This window comes from Erpetoichthys calabaricus, chromosome 8 (genome assembly GCF_900747795.2).
Source record: "Erpetoichthys calabaricus chromosome 8, fErpCal1.3, whole genome shotgun sequence".
NCBI lineage: Eukaryota > Metazoa > Chordata > Cladistia > Polypteriformes > Polypteridae > Erpetoichthys > Erpetoichthys calabaricus.
The window spans coordinates 185446057-185469038 of record NC_041401.2 but is presented as its reverse complement, the minus strand read 5'-3'; the positions used below and the strand labels follow the sequence as shown (position 1 = coordinate 185469038).

The 22982-nt window shown below is 40.9% G+C and overlaps 2 protein-coding genes across 3 annotated transcripts in view; one reads left to right on the top strand and one right to left on the bottom strand.

Annotated features, from left to right (window-relative positions):
* Positions 1–22982, bottom strand: part of ccdc93 (coiled-coil domain containing 93) — an 876647-nt gene that overhangs the window by 29034 nt on the left and 824631 nt on the right. The window lies entirely within an intron of this gene.
* Positions 1–22982, top strand: part of LOC114656373 (inactive dipeptidyl peptidase 10-like) — a 992193-nt gene that overhangs the window by 920189 nt on the left and 49022 nt on the right. For both annotated transcript variants that reach the window (XM_051930748.1, XM_051930749.1), the window contains exons 16-17: positions 4134–4255; positions 18579–18626. In XM_051930748.1, the coding sequence (XP_051786708.1) occupies positions 4134–4255; positions 18579–18626 (170 nt within the window). The remainder of the gene's footprint in view (positions 1–4133; positions 4256–18578; positions 18627–22982) is intronic.

Genomic DNA, 22982 nt, shown 5'->3' with positions numbered 1-22982 from the left:
CAATGGCACAGACACCAGACAGACAGACTGACATCTTAGTGCTTTATATATATGTATGTATACACATACAGTACCATGCAAAAGTTTTAGGCAGGTATGAAAAAATGCTGTAAATAAAGAATGCTTTCAGAAATTAAATAATGATTGTTTATTGTTATCAATTTACAAAATGCAAAGTGAGCAAACAAAAGAAAAATCTAAATCAAATCAATATTTGGTGTTCCTACCTTTGGCCTTCACACCAGCATCAATTCTTATAGGTCCACTTGCACAAAGTCAGGGATTTTGTAGGATTCTAGTCAGGTGTTTGATCAACCAATTGTACCAAACAGGTGCTAATGATCATCAATGTCACACGGAGGTTGAAACACAGTCATTAACTGAAACAGAAACAGCTTCAAACTGGGTGAGGAACAGCCAAACTCTGCTACCAAGGTGAGGTTGTGGAAGACAGTGTCATGTCATGGCAAGATTGAGCACAGCAACAAGACACAAGGTAGTTCTACTGCATCAGCAAGGTCTCTCCCAGACAAAGATTTCAAAGCACACTGGGGTTTCAAGATGTGCTGTTCAAGCTCTTTTGAAGAAGAACAAAGAAACGGGTAACGTTGAGAATCGTAGATGCAGTGGTCGGTCAAGGAAACTTAATGCCGCAGATGAAAGACACATCAAGCTTATTAGCCTTCGAAATCTGAAGATGTCCAGCAGTGCCATCAGCTCAGAGCTGGCAGAAACCAGTGGGACACAGGTACACCCATCTACTGTCCGAAGAAGTCTGGCCAGAAGTGGTCTTCATGGAAGAGTTGCAGCCAAAAAGCCATACCTCCGATGTGGAAACAAGGCCAAGAGACTCAAGTATGCACGGAAACATAGGAACTGGGGTGCAGAAAAATGGCAGCAGGTGCTCTGGACTGATGAGTCAAAATTTGAAATATTTGGCTGTAGCAGAAGGCAGTTTGTTCGTCGAAGGGCTGGAGAGTGGTACAATAATGAGTGTCTGCAGGCAACAGTGAAGCATGGTGGAGGTTCCTTGAACGTTTGGGGCTGCATTTCTGCAAATGGAGTTGGAGATTTGGTCAGGATTAATGGTGTTCTCAATGCTGAGAAATACAGGCAGATACTTATCCATCATGCAATACCATCAGGGAGGCGTATGATTGGCCCCAAATTTATTCTGCAGCAGGACAACGACCCCAAACATACAGCCAAAGTCATTAAGAACTATCTTCAGCGTAAAGAAGAACAAGAAGTCCTGGAAGTGATGGTATGGCCCCCACAGAGCCCTGATCTCAACATCGAGTGTGTCTGGGATTACATGAAGAGACAGAAGGATGTGAGGAAGCCTACATCCACAGAAGATCTGTGATTAGTTCTCCAAGATGTTTGGAACAACCTACCAGCCGAGTTCCTTCAAAAACTGTGTGCAAGTGTACCTAGAAGAATTGATGCTGTTTTGAAGGCAAAGGGTGGTCACACCAAATGTTGATTTGATTTAGATTTCTCTTTTGTTCACTCATTGCATTTTGTTGATTGATGAAAATAAATGATTAACACTTCCATTTCTGAAAGCATTCTTTGTTTACAGCATTTTTTCACACCTGCCTAAAACTTTTAATCTTTTGCACAGTACTGTATATATATATATACATATCTTCTTCTATATTACGCTACCGTGGCTGTTCGTTTGTCTGTCCGGGAGTTTAAATCACCTGTAGCTCGCAAACTGTTTCACCTATTGACTTGAAGTTTGGTACACATATACTACGTAACGTCTACTATCCGCTTTTGGGTGATGATTTTATTACTCTTTTTATTTTATTTTATTGTAGAATCAACTCTCAGCAGCGCGCAGCAGGGCATCCGTGTGGCGCATGCATATGGGCGCCGTTCTCATTCCCTACCACTTCGCTAATCATTCTTGAGGCAGATTGAAGACTTAAGTGCCAGATTAAGTGAAAAATTAAAGAAAACATACTAAGTAATTGCAACACAAAAACTAACTTAATCAGTTTTAACGCGAACAGATGCCGACGAAACAAGAGAAGCAGCAGGCCGCTAGGGTGGAGTAAAGAAGAGCTGCTCAGGAAGCAAAGTCAAAGTCAAAGTGAACTTTATTGTCATCTTAACCATATACAAGTATACAGATAGACGAAATTGCAAAGTTCAGGGTCCACAGTGTAACAACATGATGTCCAAATAATAATTTAAAAATAGAATTAAAATTAAAATTAAAACACAAACAAGACAAGACATTGCGCAAAGACAAGACAAAGACAAAGAAGTAGCAGCAATATTGATGTGTAAGATATGTAATATAATAAATAAATAATAGATATAGATAATACAGAAATGATCAGTGTATGATACTAGTTGTTTAGGATGTGTGTAAACAATGACAGGTCAGAATGTTTCACAGCAGAAGGATAACAAGAGTGTCGAAATCCTTAAAGGTCAGTAGGAGATTTTCAGTTCTTCTCTACCTGCACACTCGTCTTTACAGGACAGTGGCTTGCATGTATAAAAGTTCTGTTTTTAGAGGTGGTTGAGGCCGTGTGGAAGGTCCCAGGGGGCAGCCTGGTGTTAAGGAGTCTAACAGCTTGGGGGTAAAAACTCTCCTGCAGCCTGGCAGATCTGGCTTTGATGCTGCAGTATCTTCTCTTGGATGGCAGAAGTGTGAGAGGTGTAAGGGGTCCTGCACAATGCTGCAGGCCTTGCAGACACTGCGTTTGTAAAATATGTCCTGTAGTGAAGGAAGAGGCACCACAATAATGTTCTCTGCTGTCTTCACTATCCTTTGCAGGCGCTTGCAGTCGGATATGTTGCAGTTGCCATACCAGACAGTGATACAGCTGAAGCACATCAACCTCTGAGCAAACGAATGCTAAACGTACAGAGAAAGAGGATGAATACTATGAACGCTCAAGTCAAGTGTATTCACTGCATGTTATCGTGCAGTGCGCCGTTACTGGTTGTAACAGATTGAGGGCGCTATCGGTCCCTTGAACCCTTGTTCGAGACGCCAGACACCAGCTAAAAGTCCAATGTGACTTTATTTTATCAATAAACAGTGCACAAAGCACCCTACACTCCACAATACTCATATAAATAAACAATAATCAATCACTAATCAATCCTCCACTCCCAGACGCGTTGCCACCCTTCCACCCAGCTCAGCTCGACGTCTGGGATTTCCCATAGTCCTTTTATAGTCCTTGACCCGGAAGTGTTTCTCTCTGTCCATGTGATTGTTAACACTTCCGGGTCAGATAAAAACTCCTTTTCTTCAACCCGGAAGTGAGTCATTCACTCTGTCGCCGTGACTGATACACACTTCTGGGTTATAGGTGAAACAAAAGTCTCTGGGCCTTCCTGCAGCGTCTCCTGGAGGTTCCCATGGTATCCAGCAGGGCTGTGATGAAAAACTCCATTGTCCGTGATGCCCTGCTGGAACTCGGGGCACCTCTATGTTGCAGGCAGGGCTCCACCTGGCGGCTTGGGGGTATTGGCCGTGATGAACGGCCAGCCATATTCCACATGGTATATATACAGTATATTTATATGACCAAACAGGAGTTAAGCCTTCAATGTGGCCAAAGGAGAGGAAGAAATCCTCGGACATAGGAAGGGCAATATTTTTTTTTTTTTTGTTCTTTGTTTCGCCTTATACAATTTCTTGTATTAGGAATTTGGTAGTTTTCGCATACCCCTTGGGGTCAGAGCGCAGGGCCAGCCATTGTACAGCACCCCTGGAGCAATTACAGGTTAAGGGCCTTGCTCAAGGGCCCAGCAGAGCAGGATCTCTTTTGGCAGTGACGGGGATTTGAACCGGCAACCTTCGGGATACCAGCGCAGATCCTTAGCCTCAGAACCACCACTCTTGATCGCATTCCCATAAAGCATTGCTTCTCAGACTCTGTCATTTTGTGGTGCCTTTCTCGCCTTGTGCCCTCTTATATTCTTCCTATCTTTGAGGGTGACTCTCAGTGTGCCTCCTATGCCTTTACTTCTCCAAGCTGAACCAATCATACTGCTCTCTGAGACCTGGCATACACAGAGACCTTAGTGTGTTATTATATAGAAGATATACCGGTAGATACATTACATAATTTGAATACATATATTTTTTTTCCTAGCGTTTCCACAGTTGGCCTTTTTCCTCGCCACTGTCTGACCTGTGAATTCAGCCGGTCTCGATGTTCATACTTCAATGCGGACATCAGCCCCAACAATCAGCACTTCATTCTGCATTGTCAAGGTAAGAAGATAACGATTTCCTGTTTGTCATTCACACGGTGAGATCTTCTTTATAATGGAGAATGCATTGTTGAAACAGATTAACTGATGGACAGATACTGTTGTTTTCATTTATGTTAATTACTTTCTACTTTGTTTTTGATTTATTTGAACAAATCTGTATTCTTATACGTGATAGTTCTCCATTTAGTGAGTGGTATGGTCTATTCTTGCACTTTTTGTTGATAATTGTCATGGCACTCTGCCCCTGCACTTGGTGAGGAGCGCAATGCAAGAACAAAGTAGTTTTGTACTCTTGTGTTGTATTCCTGAGGTGGCCATGACAGATTGGCCATTCAGCTCCGCCAAGATCAGAGGTGTTTTGCTTTGTGTGTTGTATGTGAATTTCCCATTGGGATTAATAAAGTATCTATCTATCTATCTATCTATCTATCTATCTATCTATCTATCTATCTATCTATCTATCTATCTATCTATCTATCTATCTATCTATCTATCTATCTATCTATCTATCTATCAATCAATCAATCAATCAATCTATCTATCTATCTATCTACCCCATTTTTTGACACTCGTTGCATGCCCAACCTACCAGGAAGGGAGTCTGTCTCTTTGAGTTGTCTTTCCCAATTTTGTTTTTCCCTAAAAGTTTTTTTTCTTGTCTTCTTAGGTAGTCAGGGCTTGGGGGGGGGGAGCTGAACAAAAACCAGGGCCTGTTAAAGTCCATTGAGGCATTCCGTGTGTGAGTTTTGGGCTACATCAAGAAACACGCTGTTGTCATTGTATTCTGTTCTGTAACATTTTTCCATTTGTGAATTTCCCTTTGGGATTAATAAAGTATCTATCTATCTATCTATCTATCTATCTATCTATCTATCTATCTATCTATCTATCTATCTATCTATCTATCTATCTATCTATCTATCTATCTATCTATCTATCTATCTATCTATCTATCTATCTATCTATCTATCTATCTATCTATCTAATCCTGCCTACTATACCAAATTCTATCTATCTATCTATCTATCTATCTATCTATCTATCTATCTATCTATCTATCTATCTATCTATCTATCTATCTATCTATCTATCTATCTATCTATCTATCTATCTATCTATCTATCTATCAGCAAGATTTGCAATGGGGTCAAAATTTTTCCTTTACCTTTTTTTGTATTTTAGTTAGGTGTTTCCCCAAGCAGTGCAATTTAGTGTTACTGGCAACTCAACATCTAACATCGTGATGGTGAACAGGGGTGTGCATGTGAGTGTGGCTTGTCATGGACTGGCACTCCATCCAGATTTGGTTCTTCCAGGACAGCCAGATGTTACCTGTGTCCTCAAACTGGAGGAGTGGATTGAAAAACAGATAAATGGGTGAAGGAAAATATGTGTGGAGATGGCCTGCCGCCATGTTGCTGAGCAGCTAACCTTAATATGACACCACTTTTTGGTTTGGGCCTTGGCTGTCAGCCACCTAAATGTTAGAAAATTTGACTTTGCCTTCTCAGTGGATTTACACTTTTTTGAAATCGTTGAGCGTGATTTGACTAATATCTGTCGATGTGTATGTGTGTGTTTCTGTATGTATGTGTGAAAATATATCTCATGAATCATTTAATTATTTACAATCACATTTCATGTTGTTATTATTTATTTATTGTCACATATCACATAACTTTTCTTTATTTGTGCATTTATTTATTTGTTTATTTATTTGATTTTGCTTGAAATATTACCTCACAGCCTGCGGTGTCACTAAAATGATTAAATGGAGAAACAATTACAGAAACACATTAAGTGAGAGATAATCTGTGAGACATTTAACTATTTAGTCTCATGTATTATTTTGGTAAATTTTATTTATTGACACTTTTTGCAATTCATTTTTTATCTTCATTTTTATTTTTTTGATACAAATATTTCTCCGTCAGTACCATCTCATATAGCACTGTGATTTTGTTTTTGGGAACTGATGAAAATGAAATCAAGCTTTATAACACACTGGTGAGACCTCGTCTGGAGTACTGGGTGCAGTTTTGATCTCCAGACTACAAAAAGGACATAACAGCACTGGAAAATACGAGAGAAGAGCAACTGTGCTGATTCCAGGGCTACAGGGGATGTGTTATGAAGAAAGATTAAAGGATTTAGGAGTCGTAGTGAACTCGACATTATCAACTGCCAGACAGTGTTTAGGGGCCATAAAGAAGGCTAACAGAATGTCAGGTTATATAGCGCCTTGACGTACAAGTCCAAGGAGGTTCTGCTCAAGCTTTAGAACACACTGGTGAGGTCTTATCTGGAGTACTGGGTGCAATTTTAGACCCCCAGTCCACAAAATGACAGCACTGGAAAAAGTCCAGAGAAGAGCAAACAGGCTGATTCCTGGACTACAGGGGATGAGTTATAAGGAAAGATTAAAGTACTTAGGAGTCATAGTGGACTCGACTATCAACTTGCAGACAGTGTTCAAAAGCCATTAAGAAGGCTAACAGAATGTCAGGTTATATAGCGCCTTGACATGTGGAGTACAAGTCACAGGAGGTTCTGCTCAGGCTTTATAACACACTGGTGAGGCCTCATCTGGGGTACCGGGGGCAGTTTTGGTCTCCAGGCTACAAAAAGGACATAACAGCACTAGAAAATGTTCAGAGAAGAGTGACCAGGCTGATTCCAGGATTATAGGGGATGAGGTATGAGGATAAATTAAAAGATTCAGGACACTAACAACTTCCAGACAGTCTTCAGAAGCTATCAAGAAGGCTAAAAGAATGTCAGGTTATATATATTGATGTGTGGAGTGCAAGTCCAAGCAGGTTCTTCTCAATCTTTATAACACACTGGTCAGGCCTCATCTGGAGTACTGGGTGCAGATATGGTCTGCTGGCTACAAAAAGGACATAACAGCACTAGAAAAGATCCAGAGAAGAGCGACTAGGCTGATTCCAGGGCTACAGGGGAAGAGTTATAAGGAAAGATGGAAAGAGCTGAGTCTTTACAGTTTAAGCAAAAGAAGATTAAGAGGAGACCTGACTGAAGTGTTTAAAATTATGAAGGGAATTAGTCCAGTGGATTGAGACGATGACTTTAAAATGAGTTCATCAAGAACACGGGGACACATTTGGAAACTTGTTAAGGGTAATTTTCGCCGAAACATTAAGAAGTTCTACTTCACACAGACAACCACAGACACATAGTGTGGTAAACAGCAGGACTTCAGGGACCTTACAAAACTCAACTTGATGTTATTATGGAAGAATTAAGTAGATAGGAAGCGTTGATGGGCTGAATGGCCCATCTAGATCATTTAAAAAAAAAATATAATTACGGACAGTATGAATTTGAAGCAGGTGGCATGGTATCCCAGACTTTGTTTCTTTGGTGTTTTTTGTCAGGTTTTTCCCCCAAGTTGTGCACTTTAGTGGTATTTGCAACTCCAAACTGGCACCATTAACGGTGAGCACAGGTGTGTATGTGAGTGTGGCTTGTGAAGAACTGGCACTCCATCCAGATTAGTTTTTCCAAAGTGTTTTCCATAGTGAGTGGGGAGCTACTTCAACCACCACTAAAGTGTAGCGTCAACCTGGGTGATGTGAAGGCAGCCATTTCTTCACCAATACTCTCACCACACATGAGCTATTAGGTGGTGGAGTGGTGAGAGAGATAGCCAATTAGAGACAGGGGATGGTTAGGGTGTCAGAATGACTAGAGCATGGTGGGTAATTTAGCCAGGATATCGAGATACACACTACTCATTACAAAGGATACCCAGAGATCTTTAATGACCACAAAGAGCCAGGACTTCGGTTTTACGTCTCTTCTGAAGTGCGGTGCCATTTTTACAGCACAGCGACCCCATCACCTCACTGGGGCATCGGGATCCACATTCAGACCACAGGGTAAGCGCCCCCTACCGGCCTCACCTAAACCTCCTCCAGGAGAAGCCCAAGTGTTTTCTTAGACGGTCTTCCATCCAAATTACTAACTAGGCTTTACTGTGAGGCAGCATTGTTATAACTGCGCCACCATGCCACCTCAAAATATAACTATTAAATTAAATGGAACCCCAACCCACTCTTTAAGAAAAAGAGTCAAAGCACTGTTTTCAGCTGAAGGGTTCTGCTGAGCAACGACCACACGCTGAGTCATCCCCTCAACACCAAGTTCGCTTGACGGTGCCCATGGCGAATTCTCTGTTTTTCTCCTCTGCATTTCATCAGGAATACATTTTGGAAAACTGCTAGCTAAGAGCTAATTAGCACGGATGGGGAATTCAACAGCTCAGGCAAATTCTCTGCTTGTTATTCAGTGCTATTGACACGCACACTGCTTGCACAAGACAATTTTAGGCATCTCTTTATATTTAACCAGCTTATAGCCAAGCATTAATTGAATGCTGAATTCACAATATGATAATGCCGGTTTTCTCATGTACAGCAAAATATGATCAATAGCACGCCAATATCTTAGCATGTCTAATTTTACAGGAGGGCAGAATAATATTTATTTCTTTGTGTGCTTCAGTTCAAATGGGATTTGCATCAATAATTGTAAAATGAAAAAAAAAAACACAGCATTTTTACCCTTTTCCGCAGAACACGTTCAGTGTGATGTGTAGTGTGTCACAGGAATGAGTCAAAGACATCACGAAGGTTTGGGGCAGTCATCCATATTTTGTTACAAGGCTGCAAAATTGAGTGAAATCGAACAGAGATGTTCACAGAACCGAGTTCAAAACAGAAGTGAATGATTGAGTTAAGATGGCGGCTTTATATGCCGAGCAAAGGAAGTGACGTCATCAGTGGCGCCGGAAGTGACGTCATCAGTGGTGACAGGAAAACCAGAAGTGACATCATCAGTGGCACCAGAACCCTGTGGGATTTCCCATGGATGGTCTGCAAGAGACTGAGAGCGACAGTCAGCACACCCCGCCACCGCCTGGTCTGGCTTGGAATTACAATCATTTAGGTCCTTTAGTTGTCTCCCAGTCACACGTGTGTGACAAGTGAATGAAGGTTTAAAGCTTAAATTCCAAGGCAAGTGACCTTAAACTACAGCTGCCTATAGTATGTTGCTTTTCATGATCTGGAAGAAAAGCCATTTTAATTATTGAAGCTAGAAGATGAGGTCAAATAGTCTTAGAGAGATGCTGATGTGGAATTACTGGAACAACATGGTGGTGAAGTACCGTATATACTCACGGATAAGTTCTCCTGTGGATAAGTTGGGACTTGATTTTACCGTATAATTTCTGGTATTGTATAATGTCGGTCATAAAAGTCGAATGCGGAAAACCCACGCCATTGGTCCAAGAGATTATGATATGCGAACGCCCACCTGAGAGAGTAACCACGGAGCACACCGCCTTTTTTTTCTGTGTATTGTGCGTACATGACCACACGGTAATACCTGAACTGTTCCGAAGCAACGTTTGCACTGTTTTGTGTTTTTTGTATCTCACACCCTCATACACCCTTATCATAAGAGCATCCCTTATCTACGATGGAGCATTCGATCAGAAGAAAATATGAAGCTAGTTTAAAATTAAAAGTCGTTGAAGTGGCGAAAGAAATTGGTAACTGCGCTGCTGCAACAAAATTCGATGCGTCTGAGAAACTGATGGCGAGATTAGAGGAGGCAAGAAAATGTAAAAAAAAAATGTAAGTGTCGTATTTTTGAACGGGCGTATAAATCGGTGTCTGATTTTTTGATCGATTTTTCGTGTTTCAAGACTCGACTTATACGTAGGTATATATGGTAATTAGCATTGATGCTTCACAGTTGGCTAATATCCTGGCGTCCGAGTCCCATCTTGTTCGAGTATTCTTTGGTTTTCATTCACCACTAAAAAGACCAATCACAGTCCGATAACAATCAATGCAGATGCTGTGGAGAGAGTTTCCAGCTTTAAGTTTCTAGGAGTCACCATCTCAGAGGACCTGTCCTGGACTGACAACAACTTGGCCATAATAGGCAAAGCACAACAACGCCTCTGTTTTCTCAGGAAGCTAAGGATAGCTGACCTCCCCCAGAAGCTGCTGGTTAATTTCTATAGATGCACTATAGAGAGCATTTTAACTAACTGCATGATGGCCTGCAGGTACAACAGCTGAACCAAGGCTGCTAAAGAAGCCCTGCAGCGGGTCGTAAAAACAGCAGAGGCCATTATAGGGACTGAACTGCCATCACTCGAACTCTCGTATAAGACTCGCTGTGTGAGAAGGGCCAAAAACATTCTCAAGGACAAAACTCACCCTGGAAATTCTTTGTTTGAGCTCCTCCAGTCAGGAAGACTCTTTAGGTCAATCCATGTACGCACAAACAGACTAAAAAATAGCTTTTTCCCATCTGCTGTAAACTTTCTGAACTCTGAATCTCCTCAGTCTGAGACCATTTTTAATTGAACATGTGCAATAAGCTATAATGGTAATGTGCAATATACTAATGTAATACAATATACTGTAGAATATGTAATGTACTATTCATTAATAGGTGCAATAACAATTTATGCTGCTGTACTTTGAGCAATAATAATAATTTGCTCTGGTTACTTGATCACTTAACACTGTATATGACATATTTGGAATTATTTGACTTTTCTTTAAATGCACCTCGGGGCTGTCACAAAAAGTAATTTCGTTGTGTTACACAATGACAATAAAGTGCGTGAACTTGAACTTGAACAATGATATGCAATACTTTATTGTCCACATGTTTTTGTGTGTGTGTGTGTGTGTGTGCGTGATTAGTCTCAAGGGACCGGATGTAACTCTCAAACGACACACACCTGGGGACAACTCGATAAAAGGTTTGCAGTGAATAATGGCAAAATCTGGCACTGTAAAGGGCTGCTTCCTAATACATCTGCTCCCAATTCCACTGGTCCATGCACAATAAACCTCCACTACGGTTTCAGGTAGAGAGCCATTGAAACTGAATGAAAAAAAAATTGCTGCTGAGAGAAAATAAAATGCTTAAGTTGCCTTGAGCTCAAACGCACAAGGTAATTGAAGCTTAATGATTCATTTGTTTATTTAATGAGCACAGTGACAGAAGAGGCAGCTACTTGGCTCCACGTGTTTGAGAAGTGTTTCTATTTGTTATGATAGGTTTCTGTCATTTTGACTATTTCGTTACTATATGGTATATAAGAATAACACAAAGGATGTCTGGAATGGATTGGGCATTATTACTGGACTCAAGTAATCCAGGGCTCATGTGCCAGTAGGGGATTTGGACCAAGCTAACACTCTGAACCAATTTTTTAAGAGATTTTACCGTCCCACTGCCACCTTCTTCCAACAGTCCTCCAACACCATCCCTACCACATCAACTGGAATAGCCAGTGATGAGTTCACCTCCTACCATCAGTGTCAGCTGTCCATAACTGAAGATCAAGTATGGAGACAACTGACAAAGATACACACAGAAAAATCTGCTGTACCAGATGGAGACAGTGCTCAAGTTGTTAAGTCCTGGACAGACCAGCTTTGTGGTGTCCTCTGTCATCTGTTCAGTCTGTCCCTAGGGCTCCAGAAAGGTCAGCTACTGTGGAAAACATCCTGCACTGTGTGTACAGCACAACAGTAAAACGTGTAACGGCCGACCCCTTACCCAGCCGGCAGCTGCACCTCCAAGACCTGTGGCCTGGATAATTTACTGAGATTGAATCTAAATATCAAGCCGTACCTCTAACAAATGAAACTTTTCCCCACAATCGACGGTGTAAATATAAGCACAAAAGAAAAACAGATATGTAAAATTAAACTGATTAATTGTATTAAATGAAATAACAACAAGAAATACAAAAAATAAATAAATAGAAATAATATATATATATATATATATATATACTGCGGTGGGTTGGCACCCTGCCCAGGATTGGTTCCTGCCTTGTGCCCTGTGCTGGCTGGGATTGGCTCCAGCAGACCCCCGTGACCCTGTGTTCGGATTCAGCGGGTTGGAAAATGGATGGATGGAATATATATATATATATATATATATATATATATATATATATATAAATATCCCTCCACCACTGAATTAGAGTCCTGTTATAAAAAACTGTCCTGAATACGGATGACTGTACGAGAGATAAGTGATTTGTTTGAATTTCCTGGCAAATGGAACAACCTCACCGTGACTCCTCGGCGCGTGGTGGATGATGTAATCCGACCCCGGGGTCTCTGGTGATGAGGGATGGAAGACAGTCCGGTGGAATGAAAACAAACTAGGGCAAAAACGCGATGTGAAAACAGCAAGTATGTTGGTTCGTGGTGGTGAAAAATGGTCTCCTTCTTTCTTCTCTCCTTCCTTTTTCTGTTCCCTCCTGATTGCTTAATTAGTCCTGTGACGGATGTACTTGATTGACAGTTAACAGGTGTTTTCCAGATTTGGGGCTGCGGTCTCCTTCCATCATCCGTCCCCCTTTACGGGGACGACATTTACTGACACACACACACACACACACACACAAACAGCAAACGGGACGATGGAAACAAAACGCACTTAGTACTAACATTTGACAACACTATAACTATGTAGCCCCCGCTACAAATGGAATAAATTGAAAGAAAATGATGTTTCATGTTACGTTAGAAGTATTTGTTGCGTTATACGATTTCGCTCTGGCTTTGAAATTAACACGCAAACACTTTTTAAACTTACACTTTTACTGTAAAACTTCAGTAAAAACAATATTTGGAATTAACTTTTTGTCAGTATCACATTGAATTTTGATTCCGTGTTTAGACTTACTGCCCGTGAGTGAATATCGTTTCTTTCTCTCTAATAAGTAAACCGACTTTTTTGGAATATTTGTCCCTGTGATTTGTTAATTGTCATAGCAAAAGCTATTCTAAAGGGAAACTGTAAATGTTTTAATATGAATGGCATATCAAGATCTCCTTTGGTGTCTAATGTTAGCCCCTGAAGATGTACTACATTACCTTACTTGTCGTCTGTTAAAATTTTACATGTCAGAATTGTTCGATTAATTTTGAATACATCTAATCTTGTCCTATTGCATAGTCCATCACTCATAAATAAATTACACAATAACATTACGATACATCCTTCTTTCAACAGTAATTCAGCCGGTGGAAGACCAGATGGCGTTAATGGTTATAGATATTCTTTGGGATATTATAAGTTGACTAGTTGAAAAGCCTGCTGAAACAGGCGAATGTATATTTTATGGTGTTTTATTATATTATATGGTCCTGGTTTCTATCATGAATGATCACCAATGACACTATTGGTGCTTGCAGATTCTGTGATGCTGCTTCTGCGAGACATTGCTGCTCCACCTCATTAAGCATTTTACATGCTTCAGCAAAAGGATTATTGTCGCTCATGAATTAACTCAGCAGGGTAATGAGGTTGGGGTTGCATTTAGAGTTCTATTTGATTTGCATTGTTTGTGCAGACGCCTCATCAAGATCAAGGATATAAAGTTGAGCCAATCGAGAATGATCATCATTTTCAGGATGTAGAGCCCCAGATCTGTGATAAATCTGTCCATGAATACGAAAGCAGTAGGGCCTGTATCTGGGAGGAGGAGCAATTTTAGCACCCATTGAAGCAAAGGCTAATGCACTGTTCAGTGACCTTATGATGTCCATGAAGTTTTTTGAGTGTTCGTGTTGTCCCATCATGAGGCTCTTCAGTAATACCCGTATCGGAGGTAAACTCAGTTTTCCTTTGTGGCAACAGATGTTAAACAGTTTATCTGCTGGTTTTTCAGCAGGAAAATGTTTTGCACCACAGAATGTGTCCCGTAATTGTAAATTTCCACAAAAATGTTGGTCGATGTTGTCCTCAATCATGCCGGTGGCTGCATGAAGATGCTGAGGTGTAGGTAATTGCGTGAGTGTTGCTCTATGATTGCGGTCTTGTTGGTTTCGACTTTCGCGTCGACGGGATGGTTCCTCTTGTGTTGCATTTGCTCTGTGATTGCGGTCTTGTTGGTTTCGTCTTTCGCCCCAATGGGATGGTTGCTCCTGTGTTGTATTTGCTCTGTGATTGAGGTCTTGCTGATTTCGTCTTTCGCGCCAATGGGATGCTTCCTCCTGTGTTGCATTTGATCGTCGAGTGCAGTCTTTTTCGTTTCGTTGACGTTTCTGTTCGGAAAAGACCGCTTCATCTAGCGGTCTTTTGCGAGGCATAATTGTCTAAGGTTTAGGATAACTCGTTCACTATCATGAGGAAATGTTGTACATTACCTGGAATGTGTGGCACTAAACTCTTGACATGTGTACAGGTATTCCGGAGGGCCATTAGAATACGATACGATTCCGTAGTCCAATGTTAACCAAAATTAACCAAACGTTCTCAACAATGTTAACATTATTTTCTAAACAAATATTAATCACCTGGCAACGCAAAACAGTCCCACGTTTAAACAAATTGTTATCATCACCCAGCCACGAAAGGTTTAAACAAATTGTTATCATCACCTAGCAACGAAAGGGAGACGTACGTACGTACGCATAGGCATTTTATATATATGATGTTTTCATCTTCCGCACAATCACCACCAACTGTTTCAGCAGTCTATTGATACGGATTTAACCAATTTGGTGTGTAACCGATCGACAATTTTCACGTTAATTCGTTTGACTTCATCGTTTCTCGGTGCTAGGATTACCTGTGTACTCATTTCTTCTGTTGATAACCCTTCGGGATGAAATTTTTCAATTTTTCTGGTCACCAATGTGAAACCGCCGAGAAAAGAGACACTCGCTTAGCCACTAATACACAAGCGAGGTAAGCAGATCGGCAAAACTAAACCTCTGAGGAGAGTGAACCTCGCTTAGCTGCTGACAGACAACAGAGGCGAGCACATTAGCAAAACAAAACCTCTGAGGAGAGAGAAACTCGCTTACACAGCTAGTAATATATAAACATCTATGCATGGAAGTGTGTGTGTGTGTGTGTTTGTGTGTGTGTCTGTATGGCCCAAAGAAAGAAAGCGACTGTGGTCGCCAAAGTGAAACCGCCGAGAAAAGAGAAACTCACTTAGCTGCAAATACACAAAGGAGGCGAGCACGTCGGCAAAATGAAACCTCCGAGGAGAGAGAAACTTGCTTAGCCGCTAATGCACAACCGATGCGATTGATTGATTGAAGTACCAGAATCCAGGAGAATTCTAGGAGACATGTCTTCACAGCTAGTATTTATATATTTGTGTGTTGGGTGTGTAATTAATCTATATGAGCATTTTCATCGGGTGTTGCTAATATTCGGGTGGCAGGATGGAAATACCATAAGGCTTAGGTGTTGGCCTGATTCTATCCATCCCTCATTTTAAATGCATAGCGGATTCTTTGCTGCGTAAATCTTGAGGCAGCCTTCGCCCTTAGTTGAAGTCTGAGGGTGCGTTACAAGACATTGTGAATGTAAGGCAAGACAACCTCAGCATTGAATGACATTAGATTGCATTAGATAAACTGTATTAATCTTATGGCGAAGATGCATACAGCTTCTGAAAAATGAAAAGACCAAAGATGAAGACTCACAGGACAAATAATACAGCCCATCAATGAACTGATCAATACATGAATGTATATTGTGTAAAAATTTCAAAATGAACTTAAGAGTACATTTGGAAGACGTACTGAATTGCCTGATAGCACTGGAAAGACCAGATGCTCTTCTTAGCGCACCACAGTGGAATGAAGCTGTGGCTAAATGTGCTCCAAGAGAGTGCCACCAAGAGGGGATTTTTCATGATGGCATCCAATTTATGCCACCATCCTCTTTTCCACAACAGCTTCCCGTGTGTCCAGGGTTGGCACTGTGATCGAGCAGGCCTTCCTGATAAGTTTGTGCTTCTTTTGTGCTCAAGATGCTTCACCAGAAGACCACAGCTCACTGAGCAACACCACACTGGACTGGTAAGAACATTTCCAGCAGTTTGCTGCAGACATCACAAGACCAGAGTCTTCTTAGCCAGTCCAGTCTTATCTGGCCCTTTTTGTCCAGCGAGTTGTTTATTTGAACCCTCAGGTCCTTGTAGCTCTGCACCACATGGATGGTGACTGGTCTCAGAGTCTTCTTGGCCCACCGGAAGTCCACCATCAATCCTTTTGTCTTGCTGATGTTGAATTGAAGGTGACCACAAGACAAAGTCCTCCACGACTTTCCTGTACTCTGTATGGAGTGGTGGCTCTGAGGCTAGAGATCTGCACTGGCAATCGGAAGGTTGCCGGTTCGAATCCCGTAAATGCCAAAAGGGACTCTGCTCTGTTGGGCCCTTCAGCAAGGCCCTTAACCTGCAATTGCTGAGCGCTTTGAGTAGTGAGAAAAGCGCTATATAAATGCAAAGAATTATTATTACTCTGACTCGTCTCCATTATTCGTGCAGCCTATGATGGAGGAGTCATCTGAATACTTCTGTAGGTGTCAAATGTTGGTATTGTGTCTGTTGTACAGAGTGGTAAACAGGAAGGCAGACATGACAGTTTCCTCAGGTGCTCTGGTATTACAGACCACCATTTCTGTCACAGAGTCTCTAAGCCTGTTGGTCAGGTAGTTCATGATCCAGCAGATTATGGGGGCATCAAGATTCAAAGCCTTCAGCATTTTAACTCATTTGATGAGACAGAATGGTGTTAAAGGCACTGGAAAATTCAAAGAACATGACACTGACTGGGGTGCCAGCGTTGTCCAAGTAAGAGTCGGCTCTGTGGAGCCTGGAGATCAGAGCGTCCTCCACACCCGTATGTGTCTGATAGAACATCGAGATCTTCTGCGGTTTGCCTGAGACCAGGGGATCATACCCGTTTCATGCTTAACGGAAGTCGTAACGGGAGTTGGTATAATGAATGATCTAATACAGGGGTCGCCAACCTTTTTTCCCCTGAGAGCTACTTTTACCAAATGAAAATGGCAGAGAGCTACTCATGTTTTCTAACATTTCTTCTCATAGCTTATTTCAACCCAAACAAATTGAATAAGCTTGTTTTTCCTGAACATTTACAAAATGTTGGTATCCACACCTCACATTTTGCATTAAAACATCACAAAAAAAATATTTAGTTCACCTGCAAGTGCATTTTGTATGTCTGTATGCATTTTCTAGTTTATCTCACACTATTGAATTAAAACATGAATGCTGTCAAAACAAAACAATGCAATTCCAAATCCACAGATATGACTTCTTCATTTGTCACTTTGTTCCATGTCACTGTGTCACTTTATTCACAGGTCCAGTCGCATGTGTGATGTGTTTTTCAGTTAATCAGATGACTCAACAAGAGGGGCAGGTGTCTGGTGGAGTGGAGCCCCCTTAGGTTCACTCTTCTGGAGTCATTTCAATGTTCGTCTGTCAGTCTTGTTCTGAGCTTTGATTTCACGACATTCACGTCAGAAAAGGCAGAGGTATGGAGATCCAAACAAAGCAGACATTTTCAGAGCTGCTTGGTGAAGATTCTTATAGTTATCTGGCTCTACTAAGACTCCAGAAATGCTGAGAATGCTGTTGAGACTTTAACTGCACATTATTTTGAAGGTTTACTAATATATAATATAGAAAATCCAACGTCTGTCTACCTGTCCGTCCGCTTTTCACGAGACAACTACTTCACGGATTTAGATCGGGTGTTTTTCTATAATTTGCTTGAACATTCCGGTTGATTTTGCGACTTCTCTCATTTCGCTATGTATCAGAGTTCGCTGGTTGTACCGATTTATTTGCGTGAATCCAAGTGAGACGCAGCAGGCAGAGGGAAGTGGAGCTGGGCCTTCCTCACTCACGGTGCAGCCTTGGGACGTGTACCTTAACTCTGCTTAGCTAGCAAACGAGAGAACAATTGAACTCAACTTTGTTTGACATTTAAAATAAAGTGTTACTTAGGTCTTGATGAGTTTGAGTCCGGATATTCTCTTAAGTGTATACCACATTGAAAAGATAGACTGCAATTCAGATTGCGGATTCATGATTTTATGTTAAAAGGTTTGTGATGTGATTTTTTTTGGAAAGATCGCCCACCCCTAATTTGACTAATCAAGTTTTCAAATTTATATAGGATTCATTAACCCTTTGGCAAGCTACTTGGAAAGGGGTTGTGAGCTACCGGTACCGTTTTGGAGACCCCTGGTCTAACAGATTAAAAAAGATAAAGTGATGGTGATAAAAGTAGGAAATATCTTAACAATTTATCAGCCGTCTCTTATAAGGCCTTGTGTAAATGTCTTCAAAACAGCAGAACTGAGATGTTAAAAAATATATATGAGCATCAATACAAGAAATAATGTGCACATCTGTTTTATTTTTCTGTGATGATAACATAAGGCTTAATTGCTTTCTTCCCTAGGACCTGGGATTCCCACCACGACATTGCATAACATGAACAACCCATCATGTAAGTTAATAAAAATGTATTATATAATTTAAAAATCTGACATCTTTAGAAGTTAATGTTGGAATGTGTTTCTTTGTTGACGAATTTGCATGTTCTGCCTATGTCTGTGTTTGAACTCTGGTGCTGCTTCCCATTCCAAATTTGGATAAATTACGTTAAATGACAACTCTGACTTGCCCCAGTGCTGCTACTGCCCAATAGCTCATGGATCCTGCACCCTGTATCTTGGGCTTGGTTGTTATCTTTATTAAAGTTGCATGATATACCACACTGAAAAAAATATTAAATGGTATGGTGCCAGCATTTCTGTATTTTTGGTACCAGAAGACAACATTAGTTCCACCCAGCCCCTAACTCCCACTCTCAATGCACAATCGAATATACAGGGGAACGGTTAGGGTTTTGACACTGTGAAGGTTTCACGGGGGAACAATGTGTTTTGACGCAAGGATGTCTGCATGGCCCAGCTCTCCCACCTTGCTTCGACATTCTTTAGAGGTCACAAGGTCTAAGTCGTCACACCCACACCTGGAGACTTCACAGGGAAACTTGGGTTGATGGGAATGATTTGATTTGATTGAGAATCGCTGTTTGTATTGATGTGTAATGTGCTGTGATGATGTGGCACAATGGGAAGGCTGTAGGGTGTGTTGGTAACCATTTTTACTTTCTTGTATACAAAGTATAGGGAAAGTATTGGAATCGTCCAAAAATTCGATTTCAAGATTTTAATGAATCGTGACGTTTTAGACACCCCTCAGTCTGAATATACTATTTTTAGAATTTTGTCTATGTGTCTGTCTGTGTTAGTGTGTGCGTGTGTGTGTAAACACAATAACTTGAGTACGCTTTCACTTAGGTCAACCAAATTTTGCATACAAGTATAGTGGAACCTCGGTTCACGACCATAATTCATTCCAAAACTCTGGCCGTAACCCGATTTGGTCGTGAACCGAAGTAATTTCCACCATAGGATTGTATGTAAATACAATAATCCGTTCCAGACCATACGAACTGTATGTAAATATTTTTTTTTTAAGTTTTTAAGCACAAATATAGTTAATTAAACCATAGAATGCACAGCGTAATTGAAAAAATAAACCACCAAGAAAAGTAACATTACAACAATGCACGCTATGAACCGATTGCTGGAAACAGAAGTGAAAACAAAATCAAGCCCAGTGCCTTCTTTAACTGCCTTCCTACCTTATGTGTCCAGCCCTCTCTCTCTCGCGCTGCCTGTGTGTGTGCGTCTCTCTCGCTCTCTCTCTATCTCTCTCGCTCTCTCTCTTGCTCGCTGCACAGGAAATGCACCGGGAGAGACTGAACACGTACAAACCGAAAGGGAAACTGGCTTGTTCGTATACCGAGTGCAGGGCAGGATTTATATGAAAAGAGGCCCTAGGCTATTCCACTTATGAGGCCCTTTCACCTTCCATTTTTAAATTTGTAAATTACATGAGAGATAATAAAATTTTGCTAACAATTTGAATGTAGGCCCCTCTTGATCTTGAGGCCCTAGGCTGAAGCCTAGTTAGCCTATAGGAAAATCCGGCCCTGACCGAGTGTGTGGTCGTGAACCGAGGCAAAAGTTTGGCGAACTTTTTGGTCATAAACCGATTCGTACGTGTTCAGAGACATTCGTGAACCGAGGTTACTCTGTATTAGGTATAACGCGTAGGTTTCTATCAACTTTTGGGCTATTTCCGCTAACCAGAAGTGATACTTTACCTTTTATTCATGCAGATGCCGAGTCCAATTTATTCAACTTTGCTTTTATAATAATTGTTCATTGTATTATTCCTTTGATTTGATGTTGATGGCTCTTTAATGTACATAATATAAAAATATAATCATTGTCTTGCGGTTTACTCCTCAAATATCCATCCTCATATCTGAGTATACGGGGCGGCACGGTGGCGCAGTGGGTAGCGCTGCTGCCTCGCAGTTGGGAGACCTGGGTTCGCTTCCTGGGTCCTCCCTGCGTGGAGTTTGCATGTTCTCCCCGTGTCTGCGTGGGTTTCCTCTGGGCGCTCCGGTTTCCTTCCACAGTCCAAAGACATGCAGGTTAGGTGGATTGGCGATTCTAAATTGGCCCTAGTGTGTGCTTGGTGCGTGGGTGTGTTTGTGTGTCTCCTGCGGTGGGTTGGCACCCTGCCCGGGGTTGGTTCCTGCCTTGTGCCTGCCTGCCTTCCTGCCTTGGAAACTGGAGCGCCCGGAGGAAACCCACACAGACACGGGGAGAACATGCAAACTCCACGCAGGGAGGACCCGGGAAGCAAACCCGGGTCTCCTAACTTCGAGGCAGCAGTGCTACCACTGCGCCACCGTGCCACCCTACTTCAAATCTTGCCACTTGTTTATTTTCTGCAATCAATATATTCTTTTGCACTTGCTGGTTACATTATACAGAACAGGTAGACAATGACTTTAATGTTACTGTAACAATTATTGGCTCCTTATTTAAAATAATATTATATCACCAAGCTAAAGGCAACTAAATACACATTTCGATAGCCATTCTGCTAAGTTACATTTACTGTATGGCCCGAACCAGCTTTCGCTGTTTGCCCATTTGGGCTTTTCTCTCCGATTCCTGAAGTAGGTATCAGTTGACAAATGAGTACATTCTGCTGCCAAATCTTGTAATGGTCCCTTAACCTGCCTGAACCTGACATAACCTAAAAGTGTCAGCAACTACAACATTTATTTCTATAGCACCATTTTCATACAAATGTTGCAGCTCAAAGTGCTTTGCAAGATGAAGAAAGAAAAGTATATAAAAAATAAAAATATAAAAATAACATTAGGCAATACCAAATAACAAAGAATAAAGTAAGGTCCAGTGGCCAGGAGGACAGAAAAACAATAAAAAAAAATACAAACTCCAGAGGGCTGGAGAGAAAAAAAAAAAAAAAAATCTGCAGGGGTTCCATGGCCACGAGATCATCCAGGCCCCATTGTGTCAGGACACATTTGAATTGAATCACAGAAACTCCAACTAAACTTGTGGCCAATAAAATAACTCTCACGATCAGACCTTTAAGAATGTATCTTTCCCCAAGTAGAAAAATGAGAGGGCCTGCCTTTAATAACCTTTGTCTCACGGAGCAAACATTACTACTGAGTTCCTACAACAAAATAAGAGAAAAATAAAGCAAAGAACACAAGATATTTTGACTAAAGTTGTATAAAAAGGAAGAATATGGTGTACTGAGGGAAAGTCAAAAGGCCAAGGAGTCAAATTCTGGGCCTCTAATAAAATACAAAAAGTCAATGTCCTCTCACTGCCAGTGCATCTCTTTAATTGTAGACTTTTAGGGTTCTAAAGACACACTCATTGCATATTCGGAACAAGTAACATAAGTGTCCTGTCCTGAAGGTGACAAACCCAGAAGTACTGATACAGATTTGAATTGATTTAAAGAAACTTCAATTAAACTCGTGACCAATGAAAGAACACTTCAGATCAGACCTTTAAGAATGTACCTTTCCCCAAGTAGATAAATGAGAGGGCCTGCCTTTAATAATCTTACTCTCACAGAGCAAGCATTGCTATAGGGTTCCTAAAACAAATTAAAGAAAAATAAAGAGAAAAATTCTAGACATTTTGACTAAATTTCAAAAAAACGAAAAGAAAGTGTGTACTGAGAGAAAGGCAAATGGCCAAGGAGTCAAATTCTGGGCTTCTAATAAAATCCAAAAAGTCAATGTCCTCTCACTGTCATTCCATCTCTTTAATAGTAGACTTGACGGCTCTGAAGACACACTTATTGCATAATAATTACAAGTAACATAAGCATCCTGTCCTGAAGGTGACATACTGAGAGGTGTTAGGACGCATTTTAACTGATTTAAAGAATCTCTGATTCAAGTTGTGGCCAATGAAAGAACAATTCTGATCAGACCGTTAAGAATTTACCTTTTCTCCAAGTAGATAAATGAGAGGGCCTGCCTTTAATAATCTTGCTCTCACGGAGCAAACATTATTACCGAGTTCCTACAACAAATAAGAGAAAAATAAAGAGAATAATTCACAAAATTTGACTAAATTTTAAAAAAATAATAATAAAAGGGTATACTGAGAGAAAGGCAAAAGGCTAAAGAGTCAAATTCTTGGCTTCTAATAAAAAGTTCAAAAGGCTCCAAAAAGCCAATGTCCTTTCACTGTCATTCCATCTTTTTAATAGTAGACTTGTCATCTCTGAAGACAAACTTTTTGCATAATAATTACATGTAACATAAGCGTCCAAAATGAAAGAACAATTCTGGTCAGATGTCTAAGAATGTATCTTTCCCAAAGTAGATAAATGAGAGGGCCTGCCTTTAATAAACTTGCTCTCATGGAGCAAACAT